Source organism: Meleagris gallopavo, chromosome 1 (genome assembly GCF_905368555.1).
Source record: "Meleagris gallopavo chromosome 1, MGAL_WU_HG_1.1, whole genome shotgun sequence".
In the NCBI taxonomy this organism is placed as follows: Eukaryota; Metazoa; Chordata; class Aves; order Galliformes; family Phasianidae; genus Meleagris; species Meleagris gallopavo.
Genome location: NC_139404.1, coordinates 70821069 through 70843474, shown reverse-complemented (window position 1 = coordinate 70843474; position 22406 = coordinate 70821069). Strand labels below are relative to the sequence as shown.

The 22406-nt window shown below is 42.0% G+C and overlaps 1 protein-coding gene across 7 annotated transcripts in view; it reads right to left on the bottom strand.

The window, feature by feature from the left end:
* Positions 1 to 22406, bottom strand: part of ETV6 (ETS variant transcription factor 6) — a 129334-nt gene that overhangs the window by 89041 nt on the left and 17887 nt on the right. Inside the window, exon 1 of one of the 7 annotated variants that reach the window (XM_085233395.1) lies at positions 18665 to 18767. The exons of 5 other annotated variants lie outside the window; for them this stretch is intronic. In XM_085233395.1, coding sequence (XP_085089521.1) covers positions 18665 to 18760 — 96 coding nt within the window. In that variant the 5' untranslated portion in view covers positions 18761 to 18767. Of the gene's footprint in view, positions 1 to 18560; positions 18618 to 18664; positions 18768 to 22406 lie in introns of those variants that run through there. One more of the 7 variants, XM_010716083.4, reaches the window with a different exon arrangement.

Genomic DNA, 22406 nt, shown 5'->3' with positions numbered 1-22406 from the left:
AATCAGTCAGTTAAATATTTCCCTTTGCGTTAAGGCCAAGAATAGACAAGACGGTTCAACAGCAGGGTTGTTCAAGAAGAAGCCTGGGAGGCAGGACAAGCAGCAGAACCAGGATGAAGCTTATTGCGTGTACTTGAGTAAAAAGCCTTGATGCAGTCTGGTTTACTGGTAAAAGAGGTTAAGTTAATATACTTTTGATGTGGCCCTTTGAAACTATTAGTGATGAGTGTTAGGAAGGAACTTGGCATTACTGAGTTCCAGATCCACTGCCTGCCATGGGACTCTAGAAACATTTAAGCTCACAAGGGACCAAATGCTCAGCCCCAAAACAACAAGTATCTATGAGTAACTTCAAAATAGCAGTTTCTTAATGTTTCACCAGTAGCAACAATGAATTGGATAAAACAGTAGGCATATTGATCGTTGTCACAGTTTTTGAAAAGCTTTCTTTAGTTCACAGTGAGTCAAGGATGTATCCCTTTCAGTACCTAAAAGCGGGGGCTACAAGAAAGAAGGGGACAGACTCTTTAGCAGGGTCCACTGCAACAGGACATGAGGCAATGGTTTCAAACTAAAACAGGGCAGACTTAGACTGGATGTAAAAAAATAGTTTTTTACAAAAAGGGTAGTGAAGCACTGGCACAAGTTGGCCAGGGAGGTGGTGGATGCCTCATTCCAGGAGACATTCATGGTTCGGCTGGACCAGGGTCTGAGCAACCTGATCTAGCTGTAGATGACCCTGCTAATGGCAAGGGAGTTGGACTAGATGACCTTCAGAGGTCCTTTTCAACTCAAAGGATTCTATGATTCTATCAAAGTTTCACCATAAAAACTCATCTTAACTATGAAAGAAATGCATTAGATCAACCTTCACAGAGACCCTCCCCAAAGTTTGCTGTAGTGTCTGGTGCTCCAACAGGGCCATCTAGACAGCCACCCAGGTTTGCTGAAACTAAGGCATGCTTTCAGGTGCCCCATCTAGTAAGGACAGATTAACCACATGCTTAAGAACCAATACAAGCAACTGTTTTGTTCTTTTTGTACTATAAAGAGACAAAAAGAATGTATTGGGACTGAGAGAACCTTAGTCAAACTATCCTGTCTAAAAAAGTAAGGTAACTCGCAAGATATATTGATCATGACTACCTTGCAGGAGTGTATATAACGACTGATCAGACTCCCAGAGCCATTACACGTTGAATTCAGTTTGAAGAATGACTCATAGAATCTTTTGAGTTGTAAGGGACCTTCTAAAGATCATCCAGTCCAACTCCCACAGTGAACAGGGACATCTACAGCTAGATCAGGTTGCTCAAAGCTCTGTCCAGAGTCCTCTTGAATATCTCCAGGGACAAGGCTTTCACCACCTCTTCAGGCAACTTCAGGCATCCAGTTGCCTCATCACTCTAACTGTAAAAAAAAAAAAAACTTCTTTATGCCCAACCTTAATCTCTCTTCTTTTAGTCTGAAACCACTTCCCTCCATCCGATCACAACAGACCTTGCTAAAGAGACTGACCCCCTCCTTCCCCTCTATAACATCTCTTTAAATGATATCCTGTCCCTTGGGCATGTCAACCATGCTATGCAGCTGAGTGTCATCCACAAACTTGCTGAGGGTGACTCAATCCCACTGTTACTGGTGAAGATGTTAAACAGCACTGGTCTCAGTACTGACACCACTCGTTGCTGATATCCATCAGGACATTGAGCCATTGACACCAAATACCCTACACTGGATATAAAATCCAGATGACTTCTCAGTATGTAAAAGCCTATTCTTGTACTGTGTGCGATGATGCTACACAGGGGAAGTCAACCAAGACTGAAAGATGACATGCCTTTGCCACCCAGGATCCATGTGTGTCACTTGATGCCCATCTTGTTGAATTTCTTGTTTGTCCTGTTTTCTCCAATAGTACCACTAGGTGTAGACATGAAAATCTGGGCTGCCTTAATTACTGGGGGCCAACAATTGGAACTAAAGAGGCAGAAAATTTCCTGTAGTAGCCTCACAGTTTGTCTCTACTCAGAGGACAGAAACAGTGAGATGCTGCTTTGCAGGAAAGTTTCCAGGTACCTATGTACCATCCTATTACCCCACTCCAGTTCCTTAACTGTGGGACATATGCTCAGAAAGGCAGCACTAGCAGGTGCAAAGAGGTTTTGGTGTCCAACTTGATTTTGGGAAGGCCTAAGTTTCCCCTGCACTGGCTTAAAAAATGCTGGAGTAGCTCATCCTTGACTTGTGCAAATCTGGGTTTGAGAAGTATGGCTGTAGCTCTCAGGACTGCAGAAGGTGGTATTCTGCACACAAAACCACAGACCTTACATCACAGAGGATGTTCAGCCTTGCAGGGACAGATTACCAGGGTTTCCATCTTTTTCAGTGAGCACATCTAGAAAAGGAAAAATGGAAAGACAAGCCTTGGGAATTGGATCTAGGGAAAGCTTGAAAGTAGGGTCAGGGGGGTTGGTTAGGCTGCTGTGGTTCCTCTTAGGCATAGGTGCCTTGGATAAGGCAGAGGGGAAAAAATGGCCTTGGAGGAGAGAGTTATTGGTGCGAAGGAATGCCTCAGAATGCCCTTGATGTCCAGGTACCCAAAAGGGCTATGCCAGCAAACCAGCCAAAGATTGCACAAGGGCTGGCAGCAAGAAAGCAGGCAAGTTAATCATTAGGAAAGCAAGTCAGGTGAAGAGGAAGAGAAGGAAGATTCATCAGTGTTTTGCGTGCTAGATAAAAAAGTCCAAGAGAGCACCCACAGTTACAGGAACTGACACAGGAAAGAGGAAGGAAATCAGAAGCCCTAAGGCACTGTATGGCTTTGGATACACAATTAAATCATCTGGGGATTTTGGTCAGCTCCATAGCTTGCATACTGTAACTGCTGCCAGGGAAGAATGATCAAGAGAAAAAGAAAAGCAGAGTTCTGCAGTACCAGTGTACAAATTAAACTCTCTACTTCCCTTCCATCCCCCTGTTGCTATCATCTCCTTAATTTCCATGGCAGACTTCTCCTCATTTTTGATCCCATTAATATAGCTATTCACGTCAAATCTATAGCAGCCTAATCAGCACACTATCAGTAATTAGAGAAATTAAAACAAACACAGCTCTCTGGAATGGACCTTATGCAAAGTAGCACTGGGAAAAGATTAATATCTCATTTCCTGCACACAGAGAACAGAGATTGTCTTGGTGACCTTAGTGATTTTGTGAAGTTCAGTTCCTCCCTGCCTCCTCTCTTCAGCTTGTCTCCAACCAACTTCCCAGCACAAGGGCAGAAGATAACTAGCCTGTCACATCACAATCCTCAGTCAGGCAAATTCCAAAGCAAATAAAAAACAGTGAGGTACAACAGTTCATCACAAAAGGAAAGGGGAAAGAAGATGGTGGAGAATCCCATGCCTCTCCTAAAATGATCACAGATACTGCTCTTATTAAATTAAAGTCTTATAGAGAGCAATATTAATGCACTTGAGTATTGTGAAAAGATAGCTTGTGGAGGTCAATCCCCCTTGCATACGCTATGATACGGCTCCATTATTGTCTGAACACTGCAAAATAACTCAAGCTAGCAAATATAAATGAATCAAAAACTAGCAGAGCCACATACTCACAAAGTATTTCTTCACTGAGACTGCTGTTAATATGGTGAAATACAGAGCAGAAAGAGGCTAGGGGAAGATAACATCATGTAAAACTAACATACATTCAGGCAAAGACTTGAGTAAGATTCATGAAAAATTATTCATTTCTACAAACAAAAAAGACCGTTATCCACAGATAACCCAGACGGGCAGTGTAAAATGTATATGGGAGGCAAATCTTTGTTCAGAATTTGCATGTGGAATCCTCAGACATCAAGACAAGAGCAAAGCCTTATCGAGTCGAAGTAGGAGACTTTTCCAGGCCCACAGAGGCAATAAAGCTGGCAACTGGCCCTACTGCTCCAAGGCGAGAGTCAACCACAGATTCAATGGCCTGATGTTAGGAAGAAATTTTCTCCCCCATCCCGCCTCTTTTCTACTCATGACTGCAGAATCTGCATTACAGGGTTTTTACCACACATTCCTCTGAAGAAACTCTGTTCAGCCAAGGTATGGAGGGAGGTGTGATTCAAACAGCAAATCCTTTTGCACCTATGCCACAGTCCTGTTAGCACCCACTTCTAGCACCAACCACCACAGAAGGCTTGAGAGTTTACAGCAGAGCTACAAAAAACACACTAGGCTTTGAAGTAGTGTGGACAGCGAGTGGGCAGCACGGGGGTCAATGCATAGAAACTTTCCAGGCTGAAAGAACTGCACAGCAGAGATTTCGCTGCACTGTTTTTCCCCATTCTCTTTCCTAAAGAAGAGAGTGCTGGGTTGTCTCATCTATAACATACAGAGGCTCTGCAATGCTGCCTGTTTGTGTGTAGGAATTCATGCCCTAAACACCCATCATGGGAGTTATGCATTCAGCATAAAATTTCTGGAGGCCACAAAACAGAGATGGAAAAATGAAGGGGAAATATGGTGTACAAGGAACTGCCCTCTTACAGAAAAGAGAATCCCAGAGCTGCTCTGTGGTCCATTCAGGCTGGCACAGCAGTATGCATGACTCTACCTGGACGCATTACTGAGCTATCAGGGTATTGGAAAGCTGCAATGCCACTGTGTATTCAAATATATTTCAAGGATAAGAACCGCTACCAGTCATTCTACAAAATATGAATATTTTTAGTGCATCTACAGCTGCTACCAACAGGATCATTCGCAATGGGACTTGAAGGACTTCCATAGTACAAAGCACATGTCAGAACCATCATATGGACAAGTTCAGGTCACTCACTTCCATGGATTATCTGCAGGCCTATCAGTCAAATCGTGGAAATATCAGGGGAGAATAATTCACATAAAAGTCATGGCTGTTTTTAATCATCAGTCATTAATGGAAACGAATTCTTAAGCAGCTACAACATGACAAAATACATGTTTTTAAAATACCGTAGATGTAAGAAATGACCATTCTCAATCCCACTGCATGGCTAGACTCAGCTCTCATCTACACATACAACATTCCCCAGTGGCTTTTTGAAAGCATTCTGATCTGATTTACAGCAAGGGAAGTGAAGTGCAGATACGAGCCTCAATCTTTACTGTTGCCAGTACAGTCAGTCAATTTTAATTTCTCTCCTTATCTGCATGAAATCAATTTGAACTTGAATGTGAACAGTGTGCATACATACACGTTTGAAAACAACTTGCATCACAATATGCCATAATTATCTTCTATCTGTTACCATTAGAAAATACAGGCACGCCTAAATATCAGCTACTGTAACAAATCAAGAAAAAGTTGTTTATATTTGATCATGTAGGTGCCTGCCCTGGTTAAGTATAAGAACATGTCCTCTGCAAAAGGTTGTAGGCTTCTGAAGGAACTGGGATGGAAACTCTGATGGCAGACTTGGGTGCTAGCAAAAGAAAACACCATCACACCAGAGCACAGGTGCACTATGATTACCCTCAAAACTACAGCTTAAGCCCGCAAAGGTGAAGCCTCTGCATCTTTCCTCACCAGTAAAATGAAACACAGCATTCCATGTAGCAGCATTTCATTACACTTCAGACCTTCCATGAAAAAAGACATATCAAATACATGGAGAAATCCAGGGGTACTATGACAAGGTCCAGACCTACACCTTACATTGCTTCTCCTGATGGCTGAAACAGTGCAGAGGTAACAAGACATAGACAGAGTGTGTGCTGCTGTATCTTTGTGTTCAACACAACTAAGCGGATAAAGGCAACTTTCCAGAAGGAATCTAGAGCAGCTCAGGACTAGGAGAGCTGTAAATAAGGGCTGCTGGTGGTAAAAGAGGCAAGACTCACCAGGGTGCACAGAAAAATCAATCAGAATCCAGAGAGAAAGCCAGATAAAATACCCTTTCTCAAGGATTTTCTTAATAAGCCAGTCCAGAAACAAGAGGAGGTGGATGTTTGCCACTGCAAAATATCAGGTGGATTCAGATTATTTGATTCCCAGCAATACTGAATGCAGAGGGAATTCCTAAAAAGATCCATACTTGAACTGACTTCATCTGCTGTACAGGAACTAGATATGGAAGAAACAACAAATTACAATTCTCCCCTTACTATCTTTAAACTACTTTAGCCACTCACTTTAAAGTGAAAAACATGAGATTAGTGTGACTAAACAGGAAAATTTGACAGGATTACAAAAAAATAGCTAGGAGGTGTGTCTTGTAGAATATTGTATCCTGCACATTTGCAGGCTTTTCATTCTGCATTTTATCCTACACATATATAAATATACAGGCAGACACATATCTACGTTTGCAAGACAGACAAGTATTACAAGAGTCTGAAGGTCTAGCTTATAAAGAAAGAGTAAAGGAATTACAGAGACAAAGAGAGACATGACAAATACAGCAGTATCTGGAAATAAAGAAAATAAATATGAATGAAAGGGAAGGTATATCTGGAAGACTTTGCAGAAGGACGAGTTAACAAGAAGCTGTGATTAAAACATTCAAATGCAGTGGGAGACAACTGAAGGAAGCTGAGTTACATCAAAAGAAATAAAATCTGCAGGTGGGTTAACCTGTACAAGAAATATCTTATTTTTAACAGCTGCCCAACAATTTATTTAAGGAGCTATTTAACAGCTTTTTGAAGATCTCTCAGTCAGCAATCTAATGGTATCAGAATGCAAACTACGTGAAACTAAACCTTCTGCTGATCCAATGTATGAGTCATAAAATGTTATTCAGAAAAAAGAAACAAATCACCTTGGAGGATAGCTGGAGGCACAGCAAAAGAATGACAGAATCACAGAAACACCAATGTTAGAAAAGACCTACAAGATCATCCACTCCAACCATCCACCTATCACCTCAATACAAAATCCAGATGTTCCTTGAACACCTGCAGGGTCGGTGACTCCACCACCTCCCTGGGCAGCCCATTCCAGTGCCTGACCACTCTTTCAGAAAAGTATTTCCTAACACCCAGCTTAAATCTCCCCTGGCGCAGCTCAAAGCCATTCCCTCTAGTCCTATCACCAGTTACACGAGAGAAGAGGCCGACCCCCCAGCTCACCACAACCTCCCTTCAAGTAGTTATAGAGTGCAATGAGGTCTCCCCTGAGCCTCCTCTTCTTCACACTGAACAATCCCAGCTCCTTAAGCAGCTCCTCATAAGCCCTGTGCTCCAGACCCCTCACCAGCTTTGTTGCCCTTTTTTGAACCCGCTCCAGGGCCTCAATGTCTTTCTTTTAGTGAGGGGCCCAAAACTGGACTCAGTACTCGAGGTGCGGCCTCACCAGAGCTGAGTACAGGGGGGCAATCACTTCCCTGTTCCTGCTGGCAACACTGTTTCTGAAAAAAGCTTTCCTTTCCTCTAAAACATGGACCTTCCAGCACAGAACCATCAGCACTGGCAGAACTTTAAGGAGACTTTTAACATAGTTTTGTAAAGAGACAGTTGGGCATGGCATAGCATATCTGATTTTAAAGAAGATGCTTCTGAAAAGCTGAAGTTTCTCAGCAAGCTGCCCTTTTAAGAAGAGGTAAGTGACAAGATGAGAGTGGGGACTGAATTTAACACACCGCCTGTATTCCAGGGACAATGACAGGGTCGAGCGATGGGTCTTTATTAAATGCTTTCTCCTCCATTAATGCTGCACACTCTAATGATTTGGCCATTAGCATTAACAAATCTGCAATGTCCCTGCCTGGAGCTAATAAGTAATGAACTAAATGAGTGAATATTCTGTTGTGTAAGGAGTGCTATTAGCAATCCTTTCCCGACTGCTGTGAAAACAAGAGATGCCTTCCAGGTACGACCTGTCCATGTGACAGGGTACATCACACACCACCCTTATATGCTGTGGAAATTCCGCAGACACTCCCAACACTCAGCAGGGGAACAAGGAGTGGATCACCCACTACACAGTGCTGCCATACAGGGTTGGACAGCAGATGCTACACCAGAAGGTACTTGACAAAATGTGCTCTGCACAAGAGGCTTGAAGAAAAATGGTGAAAAGGACAGGAGGAGGGAAGTTCTGGTCCCAGACTCGCTACTCACTCGCTAAAACAAGTAGTGGCTTTATCACAGCACTCTGATCCTTTGTTGTGCCGTGGAGGTAACAGGATGATGCTGAGCCCACAGGCATATCAAGTGCAGGGACGGTTAAGTGCAAAAACCTCAACTTAGCTGTTTTTTCTGCCATAACCTTTCCTGTTCATTGTATTACCTAGCTTTTAATTCTTTTCCTTTCAACCTGTGCAAATTTTTTGCTCTTTCTCAAATTATTATTCTGTTTCAGCTCATAATCCCAAAGCACTGGCTGTGACACCACTCCTGGCAAAAGAGAAGTGCTAAAGTTTCACTTTGGTTGTCATTGGCTTCTTTTCGACAACTAAACACTTCTGGTTCACACCTGAATGGACACTGCAGCAAGAGTCCCATCACCACTACCCTGAGATTGCTTATGAACTGCAAATATTTCCTCATTACAGACGTGATAGGCTTGGGAACTGAACCAACTGAAATTGTATAAATCATAGTCATCACAAGAAAGAAGAGTGAAGTGTTTGTTCTGGGCCCATTTTAGCTCGGTATGAAAGTTTATCTATGGCCTACAACCCTACACTATCCACACATGCTTCATAAAACCATCACCATTTCCCTGCATTGAAGAGAAGTGTTATTGCACTCACCTTCACAAGCGGAGGAACCAAAACATTCAGAGATGCAATTAGCTCAGCGGCATAGAGCAAAACAAAAACCTACTTTCATAGAAACACAGAATCATCAAGGTTGGAAAAGACCTTCAAAATCATCTAGTTCAACTGTTCAGCTACCATCAATACTTCTCCACTAAACTATGCCCCTCAATACAACTTCTAAAAGCATCAGACATCTTAGAAAATAATAGTCTCTCCTAGGAAACCTATCAGGCTCTAAACCCACATGTTACAACTGAACAATTATACTGCAGTAGCACCCAGAAGCAACTTGAAACCCAGCACCATTGTCCAAGGCACTGCAGAAACAGATTAGAGGACAGCCCCTGCCCTGCAGAGCTCAAATACAAAGCAGCCAAGACAGAAAAGCACTGGAGGAAAGAACCTTTTGAATCCTATTTTACAATCAGGAAATGGAAGGACAGAAAGAACAGCAAGTTGTCTAGATCCAGTTCTGACTCTACCTGCAGTGCCTTCTTTCTGAAGTTACACAGCTGCTCTGAAAAGAGGAGAAATTAGGAGGAAAAAGCTGATTTTGATGAAATCAACCAGCCGAGGTGGCATGCAGATATCATGCAAAAGCTCTCAAAGGCTCTCACTTAGCATTTTAATATTGAGTTTAAATAACCCTCAACTTCTCTATGAACCCCTTCATATCAAGGCATTGCTTATAATCTTTTGACTCAAGCGCACAGCAGAGATTGTCCATGCCAGACGAGAGCTAGTGGACCTGTTCCAGAGACACATCCCTTCTGTGCCACAAGAACCAGAATAGAGGCACTGCAACCCTTCCCACAGTTACACAACCACACAGACCCAGTCAGCAAGGCAGGTTTCCTTACCCGACCCAGTCACCACAGCAAAAACGTCCCAAAGAGCAGCACAGCCTTTCACTAGCACAGCAAGAACCAGAGGACATTAATCACCCCATCTAATCAAGTAAGGTGTGTTTAACACCCAAGCTGAGGTGTGAGACTGTTAGAAGAGATGGGGGGAAAAAAAATAATAAAAAAAAAATATCAAAACAAACTGTTTCCAAGACTCATGACAGAACCCTTCTGCTCCTACAAGTAAGGAGGTGACTGGGACAACTGCCCAAGAGCAAGCACATTCCCAGCTTTGAAGACACACGTTTGTTCCAGCAAGCATCCCCCTAACCCTTTCCACTACACACCCTTCCCCACAATCCTGCTCACACGTAGCAATGGCTGAGGTTTTCATTAGGGGAAAATTAATCAGAATTTTTTTTTTTTTTCAAGCTGGCAACAAAGCCGTGAGACTTTTCCTGGCATTTCTCCTGTTTATACAAGACCTGCCAAACCGGTTGTGTGATTTTTATACTGCTTTCTTTTCCACAAAGTCCTTCGAAAGGCAGAATAGCAGAAAGCAAATAAGGAAAAAGTTTGGTTATACAGGTCCGAAGATCAATCCTTGGTGATACAGTTGAAAATAAAAAATTAACTAGAATTGTCCAAAATGTATATTCAATATCCAAAGAGCAGCACTGTTTATATTTATTAAGACTATGTCACAGCAGTGCAGTTGCTCTGCCTAGTGTGAGGCAGTCCTATTTCTAATGGTTTAATATCTAAATACATACGGTGCAAAGCAGATAAAATGGAAAATGAGGTACAGAGCAGTGAAACAAATCGTTCAAAGTCACACAGAGCCAGGGAAAAGATGCAGGTCTTCTGACTATCCACCAGGTTCCCTTGGTATAGGACCATGTCACTTTTCCTAAAGTATAAGTGTCTAACTCCCAACCATCCTTGGCTTAGTTTATGTGGGTATAGCTGCCTTACATAGAGCACCAAATAGTTTCTAAGCCTAGAAAATTCCACTGCCTTATCCTCCTATAACACACTACACAAACAATAACTCATCCATTTTAACTGCCCAACTACAAGTCCACTGCCAGGGACCTGAACACCAGAAGGAGTAACAAATTTTACAGCAGACATTTCCCGCAGCGCCCACAATCTTGCTAAAAATCAAAACATTCCACCAGCCCCTTCAATTACTACGTAGGTATTTTTTAATTTTTTTCTGCATTACTTCAGTGCAGCAGCACTTTCCAAGTGGAACATTTAGTCATCAATTCAGAAGAAAATTTCTGTTTCGATATTAATTTTGCTATCCACATTCAAAAACCCAAAGCAAGATGACAAAACAACTTTGCAAGGTAAGCTTTCCATTCCAGGCACTCTGGTCTTACTCTAATGTCAGAATTTCCCCACAGGATGAAAACTATGGGCATGAGAAATCCATGCAATGTACCAACAAAACAGTCACTACCTACGCTCCCTGGGTGCCCGCTGTTTGCTCAGGTGTTCCTATCTCCTGGGATGGCACAGAAAGCAGAGCTCTCCCCTCTCACACACAGCTCCTGCCTATGAGGCTACCTAGTATATGAGGAGCCTGCTTCTGATATGGCCCCGCTTGACATAGGAATATTCATTTTCACTGAGCTGTATAATAAAGGATGAGATAAAACCTTGAGCAAACAAATGGGCAAAGTTCATGCTTACAGCTGCTCCTCACAGGCCACTTCATACTGACACACCTGCTCTTTTGGCAAGTGGTTTTGCTCCCAGAGGCTCAGACTTTGCAAGGCTGCTGTGGCTGGGCTGGATAATGAACTGGGAGTTCTTAAATCAGCTTCAATGAGAATCATCAGCCCTCAGACCCTGAGAGTCACTTACCCACGACAGAATAATGTCCTCACAACAAACTGCTCTCATTGTTCCACTAGCAACCACTCCACCTGCCTCCTGCCTGCCGACCCATTTCTACTGTGATTAGTACTAAACTAAACAAATTTGTGAGCTGTCACAGAAAAACAACTTTATTTTCTCCTCCAAAAGCTTCTCCTCTTCCCACCCCAGCTCAGACTGGAATCGTGGCAATAAAAATACAGCAATCCAAGCTTCTGACCGGAAACATTTAAAAGCAGAGTAGCACCATTTGTAAGGAAAGCTGCAACTTTGTATTGGATTAGTTGGTGAAGCTGCTCTGAGTGCACAGGCTCCCAGGCAAAGTTTCATCTTTCAACACATGCCTTATGTGTGCACATTTGGGTATGTTATACATACATACATATCATTACATACCTCCACTGCAACTTTAACTTTTATGTTGAAATTCACAGTAATGATTAGAAACCTGTGCTGAAACTCATCTAAACCTGTGAGTCTGTAAAAATAAAAGCAAGATCTTTATCTTTGGTGCTAGATGAACTAATCTAAAAAAAAAAAACCTGTGAGTAAGCATATACGTTCTTACTGACAAAGGGTTTTGCTGAATACTGGAAATTGCAAAAATGGGAAATGGAGATACTGGTTTCTTTAGTGAGCTGAAGTACCTGCTCCTATTACTTGCAATAGCTGGCTGGTGACACAGGCTGTGATACATTGCAGCGCAACGATAACCCTTGCCATAGCTAAGCCTTTAATTATGGAACAGCTGGGTAGGGGGGGGGAAAAAAAGGAAAAAAAAAACCAACATGCACCAAGCCATGGGGAAAAGAAAATGGTGAGAACAGAGATGCATGCAGCAACCTCAGTGCAGCAGAAATTGTTGTTAGATGTACACAGAGCTCCTGTTTTGTGAGAGAGTAAAGAAACCTGTTAGTGAGAGAGAAGGATTTAAAAGCACATTGAAGATTTTCCTATATGGAAACACACGGGCACCAGCTGGACAGACTCCAGACAACTACATACCTAAAAAAGCCAGCAAGTCCCAATGAACAGAGCATGTATGCTCCTATAAATACAACGATGCAGTCTTTTTATTCCTAAAAGAAAAAATATTTTATTCCATTCTTGCACCCTAAAAAAAAATTAGCTGTTCTAAAACAGTAAATCACTGCAGGGGTCTGAATGTTGCCCCTTACCACCTGCCATCAGCAAGTATTACCTCAAGCAGACAGGCACAATGCGAGAGCTCTTTACTCATTACAGTGCAAAACTCAGAGCTTCGCTGCACCACTGGGGGCTCAAGCCCAGACAAAAGTGGCACTCGTGTTAAACAGGGGCATTAGGTTAGCAACAAAGGGACAGCAGCAGCAGAGTTAATGCAACCAGGGCTGTTCTCTCTCAGCTACGTCCGTAACTTGAGCTTCAACAACACAGAGGAGTTTCTCTTGAGTGCAAGGAGAAAGCAAAGCTCAGGTGGAGGAAAGTTTATGTATTTAAAAGGGAGAAGGAGCAGAAGAAAAACCAGAGCTATGAGATGAACTCTCAGAGCAATGCGGACAAATCTTGAGCGGCCAGCTTCCCTTGAGACCTTTTTCCACCAAATAAATGCTAGTTACACCTTGTAATCTATATCATGAAACCAAAAAGCAACACATCCTCCAACTCCAAAAATTCCAGTGCAAATCAGACAATCTGTGTTCTGACATATTATACATACATTAAAAATACCTTTCTCCCTCTTCCCCATACCCATGCCTGTTTACGGACCTCCTGACAGCCAGCTTGTACAGCAATGATGGTAACTCCAGGTGCCAGCGTTCAGTTCCCTCACTCAGATTTACAGGGACAATCTGTATTACAGCAGCCACCCCGCTACTTGCTATCTACCATTTCCTTTCTATCCTTTTCTACCTATCAATTTCAGAAACTGTGAACAAGATAAAAAGAAACTTTGTTCCCTTCGCAGGCCAACACCAGATCTAGGCCAATAATAAGTTGCACCCAGAGAGCAGCCCATAGTTAGCTTCTGAATGTACCCACAAAGGCTGCGGTTGCCCACTCTTACTGTTAAGTGTCACACTGATGCAGACAGCAATAGACTAAATAAGCTGTGATGGCCAAGCAGCAGGGCCTGACCGAGCTTTGCAAGCAGAGAGGTACAGCCACGTGGAACCTTTGGTCTGCATGTGCTGTGCACTAGGGTTACGACTCCCTGCTGCACCCACATAGCTTTTGGCAAAAAGGAGACTTCAGGCTTCCGAAAACTTTAGGTCTGCTCAAACAGTCCATATCTTGTTATTCTGTGTGATATGCAAGAGCTTTTGATGATGTTTGTACAACTAGCAGCTGTCACAGTTTCATTCCATTTTTGCTCCATTTCAGCTAGAATTTGGTAGCTTTATTCAAAGATGCTTGCAGACCAAAAACAAAACCAAAAACAACCTACCACTGACAGGAGAAAATACAAAGGAGTTATTCCGTTAAATTTTACTCATACAGATGCAACAAATCTCCTTCACTTCTGCAAATCCACCAAGCCTGACTGAACTTTTGCCTCATTTTCTTCAAGTTTCATGCAGAAAACAGGCCTCCAGACTACTTGGGAATGGTTTTGTCCTGTTAGAAGTACTTGAACCATAGATGAAAAACTTCAACTCCTCTTAATCTCCACACTCAGGGGATGATCACTCGCACATCTCTGCAAGGCAGCATACTGTTGCCAACTCATCTGCTGTCACTTAGGGTAAGCTGAGATTGCAGGTGGTGGATTAGCAGCAGGGACAGGCAGATCTTCAACAGGCAAAAGATGCTGTTCTCATGACAGAGCTATTTTCAAGGAAAAGCCTTGAGAGAAATCTCCCTTTCTCAATTATGTCAAAACAGAATTTTATCAAGTCAGAATCTTGTCCAACATTTCTCATCGGTGGACCTTTAGAGGAAATACAATGACACACTTCCTTTTTAAATTATCACAGAGCCTTAAGAAAGGCTCAGCACCAGGCAATTTCAGGAGACAACAGAACTGCAGAACAGGAGAACTGCCCAAGGAGAAGCCTGTGGTTACAGGACAGGCTACAGCTACCTCCTTTCAGCTGGAGCTGAAAGAGACCAAGCCCGTCTCTCAGCACAGCCAACCTGCTAATGCCCAGGCTCATTGCTTAATCCTATCTCAACATCCTGCACAGCGTCCTTCCTAGCAAAACATGAAATCAGCAGGAAACAGAGATGGCTTATGGACTACGTGCTGCTGAGTGCAAGCCTTCTCATTCACAACAACAGTTAAACATCACACAGAAGAAAGGGCTTGAAAGAAGGGACAGTTTGCCCCACCAGGCTGATGAGACCTTCTGCTTCTGGCTCTTCTCCTCACTTACGTACCCCATCCTTCTGGAAAGCGGGGTTGCTTTCTCACTGGTTAGAAGAGAGATGAAATTGGAGCTTGAACAGATGTTGCAGGGCTCGTGATAGTGAGCGATTTCCATTAACATACAGAGTACACTAATAATCGCTGAGGAGGCAGAGGAGCCCAGTTTGCATGGCAGCCCTCCTGATCCCAGGCAGGAAATATGCCCAATCAATTCAGAAGAACAGTGGTTGCAGGTCAGCAGAGTAACAGTGGGATTAGAAAGCATATCATGGCAATGAATTACCTGCTGATTAAAGCTGCTAGAGATAATTTCAATTACCTGCAGCTCTGAAAATCAGCCTACAGACTGCCTGAAGCCCATCTTGTGCTTTAGCCACAGCATGACGGGCAGCCCCACAGCACTCCAATGCGTGAATCAAGTCCCTCCCCACAACCTCACCAGAACAAGCCCTTCCCCAACAACAAATAGAGCAACTTACACTGCCAAAAATTCCTTCCATCTGCTTTTCATATTTCTCTACAATGGAAAAATAGATTCTTTGCTATTTTTAAAACAGACTTGGTTTGCTGTCTTAACTTCTTTGCTTTTTAATTAACATACTGACTTCAATATATACACACCACTAAGAAAGCAGTCTGTAAATACAGAGAAAACCTGGCTCAAGAAATCTCAAGTGACCCTATGACTAGTGGGAGGCAAATTCCTCATCTACTTTCTACCCTGCAAATACTCAATATACACAGTTGCAAAGGCAGGAGGGGGGAAGAAGTAGTAGCTTTGGAAATAAGAACCTCAATTTCCCCCAAAATTTCACTATTCAAAGAAAATGTCAACAAGGAAAGGAAAAAGGAAAAAGGAAAAAGGAAAAAGGAAAAAGGAAAAAGGAAAAAGGAAAAAGGAAAAAGGAAAAAGGAAAAAGGAAAAAGGAAAAAGGAAAAAGGAAAAAGGAAAAAGGAAAAAGGAAAAAGGAAAAAGGAAAAAGGAAAAAGGAAAAATCAATATCTAAAACATACTACTAAAAATTTTTAAAAAACAAAATAAACATATAATACCAAAAGATGTGGATTAGGAAGCAACTACAGAGGCAAACCTGAGAGTAAAAGCTGACGTGGAGTAGAAAAGACATAATACAGCAGTAAGTAGTTAAGCCCTTCAGCCTAGATAAGTTACAGTCAGAACATCACGTCTGACCAGGTCTTCAACCTGATTTCTTTCAATCCAAATCAGTGACATACTGATAAGCTTCCATATCTATTCTGTTTGGCAGGAGTTGAGGATGCTCAACAATTTTTAGGACAGATGTTCATAGCCAAGATCTTAAGATAGGAAGTAATACAGAAAAATGACTAATTTTCTGTTCTGATTAACAAAATAAGCCCTTGTGTTTATGGGGAAAAAAAAGGAAATAAATGTATTTCTTCTGTAAAAGGATGTAGAATTTTCTTTTTTATTATTATTAGAAAGGAAAATACATAAAAATATCATTTCTTTTGACATTTTTCAGGGGAAAAGCCACTTAATACAAGTCCTGTTCTTATGTAATTAACAAGCCACACTGTTGTAAGAATACACAGCACATTCAACGTATTTTATTAGTTAAAAAAATATATCAAAGAGAAAAAACACTAACTTGTCTCATGCTTCAAATCTGTATTCATGCATGAACTTCTATATCACACAGGAAGGGACTGAATAAGTTTTTTTCCCCTTCTTTTGTTGGTTATACTGCTGCTTTATTTCTAAAGTGGGTACTTTGTCATCATGTGGATTAACTACCAAAAACTGGACCATGAAGTGTCTGGAATTAACATCATGCATGTGTGTAGTGTATTAGCCAGTACCCACGTTAATGTAGAAGTTAGAGCTGTTAAAAGAACAGCAATGATAGAAGACAATAACATAGCAGTTTTGTAAATAAACCTACTATGCTTAGGCATACAGGTCTCATTAGAGCCATAGGATTCAAGCACCAATTATGGAAACTAAAATCTCAGCCCTGGGCTCTGCTCCAAGACCATTCATAGGATCCATACACATGTCGCAATATGAGTTAATTTACTGAGTATTTTGCTTCTTCTGCACTAGTGCAAAATGACAGTGGTAAGAAATCTTTCGTCTGGATTGCTTATCCACACCTCCATTAACAGAGCTGCCACTGAAATGTAAAAACAGGTAGGCTTGCTCAGGGATCTCAAAAATAGCAAAGCTCCAACGCTTTCAACCACCTGGGACACAGTCCAGCTTCCTTGCGCATTCACTCCTAAACCAAAAGCAACACCTGTGTTTTTTTAACTAGCATGGGGCCACAATCCTGCAATCGGATCTGCATAGGTGGGTACCTGCACGTATAGAATCCCTCTGAAGTAGCAGGCACAGAGGTCCACCTACGCAGATCTGATTGCTTGATCAGGAGTTTGGCTGCAGTCCATGGTAAGGGCTTGTCCACATTTGGGTTATGGGGGTTGGAGTTGTTTTGTTGTTGTTGCTTGATGTTGTTATTGTTTTATTTTTTAAACTATGATAACGATAGTTCAGTAAACATTCAAAGTAGGAAGGCTGTCCTGATATAAAAAGGGATTCATATCACTGCCTTTCACCTCTGTTTCACCTCACTAGACACCTTACTTACAGAGAGCAACTGAGCAGCACAACTACTGCAGACAAAGCTACGAAGCTGTTGCACCATTTTCATTTTGCAGTAGCTCCTCATGTGGAGACAATTCTGGAATCAACACAATATTATTATTTTTATTTCACAATAATTATGCTGCTAGTAATGCTGGCAACCTATTCCATAGTAACTAAATCACAGTAGGATAACATATATAGAAGAACTAAGACAGTTAAGCATCCCACCACCACTGTACCCACCGAATATACCAGACCATAAGGAACATGGGATAGACCTGAATGCCTGTTGAAAACAGTAGGAGGCTTCCCGAAGACTTCAGCGGGCTTTGGCTGAGGCACTGCATAAAGGAAATTGCTTAATTCTTGTGTATTTTTAAAAAGGAGTCTAAAAAAAATAATCACGCAAAACTGAGCTGCAAGCCTGCAGGCATTCAGACACATGAGTAATCCCCCCCAAACCCAGCGGGACCCATGCATTCGTAGAACTGTGTTCTTGGTACATCAAGAGCAGCCAGAGTAAATTATTAACCCTAAACTTTCTTACCGACAGGCAGCCCAAGAGAAAGTCTAGAGGACTGCTCAACCATGATATTCATCTTGCTTTCACCTACCACCCTCTCTGACTTTGAGCAATACGAATTTAGTAGTTTGAATTAAGTATACTGAGGTGACAAGCACTGCAATCAATTCCTTTCTAAATAGAGAAGTAATTGTTACTACATACAATGTTTGTTTCATGATGGATTTATTTTGTGGCTGTTTAAATTTAAGCATCAGTGAATTTTTTTTTAAAGAATAAAATCTTTCCATCTAAAAATTCTAACCAGATGTGGATTTCAGATTTCCAAATTTGGAAATGTTCAGTCCAAGAGCTGTTGTTTTAGACTTTTAGCCATGATCATCAATGTAAACATAAAAGTTCTCAATTATTTTACTCCCAAGATATCAAGAGACTCACCCTATATTTGGCCAAAACTAAGTGCAGGTTCATAAAAATCTCAGTAGATGTTTACAGGAGACAAGCTAAGTCATACAAGTTTTGCAAAATTCTACTAATTTGGTTATGAAAGTTCAGCAAAATTATCTGAGATAAATTTAATGTACCTGAGTATGGTAAAGACAAGTTTCAAAATTGGTTATATGCATCTTCCCTCGTCCATTTGCATCACAAATTGCAAGTTTGCAAGAGAGAAGAGTATATTCCTTACTCCAACAGGGTTGATAATTGCTAATCTTGGTCTTCCGAGATGTTGCAAAGATGAGCAATCACTTCCTGCACCACCAGTTCCATCTGTCCCATGCATCTCCTTCCTTAGCAGAATAGAAACAAGAAAATATTCCTTTGAATCACGGCTTTGGCATTCTACTAACCTATTGCAGGGAAGAGGGGGAAATCACTATGTTTCTGCTATTTAACTCAATCTGTCTGTCTATGAAATTATGAGGTCAAACTAACTTGATTATTACCAGTTCAGTAATACCTTTACAGCATAATTGATTTCTGTTCTCCTTCCACTAACCAGTCTTTTCTTTCCTTTTTCACTCATCTTTAGACACCAGTTCAATCTCTTCAATCCTTACAGAATTTGCTTTTCCTTCTTGGAAACTAAGTTACCTAATGTTTCAAACACCTCAGACAACAAATACAGACCACTCTGCCCTTTCATGTTTAAGGACCACTGCATACTGTACAGACAGCTAACAGTTAAAGCCTCTCAGTACAGTAAGACAATAGAGTAGCATTCCTCATTTATTGCCAGGAGAAACTGAGGCACAAAAGAGAAGCACGCAGGGCACTCAAGGAAAAATCTGTAAGAAAACAGTATAATATAACACACACCATATGATGATGTATATAATGTAGATACATAACATAGCAATATTAGTAACATACACAACAGCAAAACAATATGATTCCAAATCTATGAGCAGAAATCTATTTCAGTGGCAATTATTAATGAAAATTCCAATTGGTTTTAATTGTAACAGATTAAACCCCAAGATAAGATAATATTGCTCGCAAAAATTTTGGATTTTACAGATGAAAAGAAACAAAGTATGTATATTCCAGAGATAAGATATTGAAACTTATCCTTTTGTAAAAACAATCTCACTGAGCAAATCCAATGTAATGAAAGTTCTGAATCATATTTTTCCAAAATCAGCTGCAAAGACCTCAGTGATGACCAAAATGAACAGTGTCTCGCACAATGTATGAAAAGAACTCAGGCAACATATGGTTTTGTAACACTCCTAAACACTGTAAGCCTATCATCCTGCAAACAGCTCCAGAGTTGAGATTCTGGAAAAGGTAGTTTTCTCAGCAACAAGAAATAGCCTTTCATACAAACACTAGGCTGGCCTAGTGTCAAACCCTTGGGTTCATTAGAGAAGCTTCTCCTGCTGACCTAAGTCTGCCCCTCAGCATAATCATGAAACATTTTCTGCCAGGAGGATTGTGAAGACCAAAGCCCTCTTTAAAGACTGGCAAGCAGACGTACAGAAAGAGTCACGGCTTGTTTGGTTTGAGGTTTGTTGTTTGTGTTTTTAGGTTGTGTTTTTCTAAACTGAGGTATGACATCGTTTAAATGCTTAAGGCATGACTAAGAGGGGTCACAGCATTGCTGTACTGAAGTGTCTGCTCAGTGACCCCATGCTACCTCTGAGTGGCTTGTCTCAGTCCACCTGGAGGCTCAGGAACTCCTTTTCAAGTCAGCTCAACCCAACAGCCAACCACCAGGCCACAACTGCTTGTCTCCATCTCCCACAACCTAAATGGTATCACTTTCTTTCTGTTAAGGACTCTTTGATTCACATCCTGAATCCTTACTGGTAAGGCAGGTTCTACAGGCCAGATGTTGACACCCTTTACACCAGCAAGTACATCTTTGTATGGCCTGGCAGCTTGGGCGATGCTAATGGTCTGGTAAGTGGAAATGGCCCTGCAGTCTGAGTTCAGTGAACAGTTCTGCTCATGACGCCCTGAAAAGAGAAGGAACTGTATGGCAGCTATTGCCATGCCTATTGTTAAACACATGATTAAATGTGATGCAGGTGCCCAGAGCACTGAACTACAACAAACCAGGTTGCTATTTTCATCTTAGAATAGCACACTCTAAATAAGCTCTTCCCTTTTCATCACTGCTCCTCTCTACCTCCTTTTCCCAATTAGAAAAACAGAGGAAACAATATAGATTTTCTTTCTATACACCTTTAGGAATAGTGATGAGAACACAAAACCAAAGCTGCGGATACAAGCTCCAGTTCTGCCCAGCAGATCACTTCCCTGGAAGCCCACACTGTTTCCTGTTCCATGGTGCCCAAGCAGAGGCTGAGCTATTTTCCAAACAATTCAGAGAAGACAGCCAGCAGACTTTTGTCATCCAGCTGTTACACAGCTGCATAAGGGGGAAGGAAGGTTGCCCCTTTCTGACCACATCATATGCAAAGACAGCCTTGCTAATGCGGTATCCAGAATCACAGTGCTCCATAAAAAAAATGAACAGGAGATCACTCAGCTACTGGGCCATCCAGGAAAGGTTGGCAGTGGGGCAGGAAGGCCTGGAAAATCTAACACAGGAAAATAAGGAAAGTCTGTCCTATTAGCATTTCAACATCCTGTGGAGAACAACCCTTGGCTGTCATTTATGGATGAGAAAGCAACAAGAAAACTCTGAGAAGGAAGCTCAAAACAGTGATGTAAACTAAGTCTTGAAGGTTCAGGCTTGGCTGCTCCTATGACTGGAAAGCAAGTCCCCACTGTCCCATCAGCACACCAGGTGCCAACATGTGGCACAGCTGGCTTAGGGCAAGGAATTTCACCCTGCTCAGGAAATACTTACAGTAGCTGGAGGAAGAATGCAAGCACTGATGGACTAGCACCCAGCCTGACAAACCACAAATCTGCAGCAGAAAAACAGCTAGCTGAATATCCCACCTCTCCTCCCAGTTGCAGTGCCTTTACAAGACGTGCTCCAGGCTGTTCCTCACACCTCCTCTATAGATTAAAAGGGCTGCAGGTGCAGACCTACAGACATGTGCAGACTTACTGCTGTCTTCTGGATAACACAGCTGTACTAGCAGTGTGCTCCACGGGCCCAGCCACGCTGACAAAACTGCACTCCTGTTGTAAATGTATGCTTTGCTAGTGGACAGAGGTGATCTTTACAGTGCTAAAGCTTTGTCACATGGCCACATTTATCTTCAGACCACTCTGTCAACATGCTCTGTCTGCTATTCTTGTCCGTGTAAAGCACTGATACAGCTTCAAAAAGATTTTCCTTCCTTTCTCTGACTTGCACTCCTACACTTCAGGAAGCTGTTTGAGCTTCCCCACCTCTCATTTTCTAATCTGTGTGCGCACACTCACACACACTCCCCAGCAGCTCTGCTTCAAACCACAGGTGGCCAAAAAAAAACACCACTTCTGCAAGACTGTGGGAGTGAGGAGGGAAACAAAAAAATGGGCAGCATCCTTATGTGAGACATAAGTGCTAAACAAGCCCAGTTCCAAGCAGTGCAGAGCAAGATGCATTTATACTCACCACAAAATGGCTACATGCACAAGCAAAATTCTTCAGGGTTCCCCTGGGCAATGAAAGCTCTTCCAGGAACCTATCCCCCTGCCCTTTCTCAAGGCATTTAAGAACTAGGGATATTCCACAGGCAAGGAAGAATGCTCAAAATGAGCTCCCTCCCCCAGCACTTCTACCACCTTTCTGTAAAGCTTGGGTGTAGCTAACACGGCTCCTAACTTCCAAAGTAATTCTCAATTCCCCAGTAAAACACATGGAAACAACCTCTGGTGGTAAGGGGAGATGATAGAAAGAAGTGACCTAAGAGGAGTTAGGGATTATTATTTACAGAGCTGCAAACATCTTTAAACACACACACACACACACACACACACACACACACACCACCTTTACTTTTCTGCTGTCCTGGACCCAA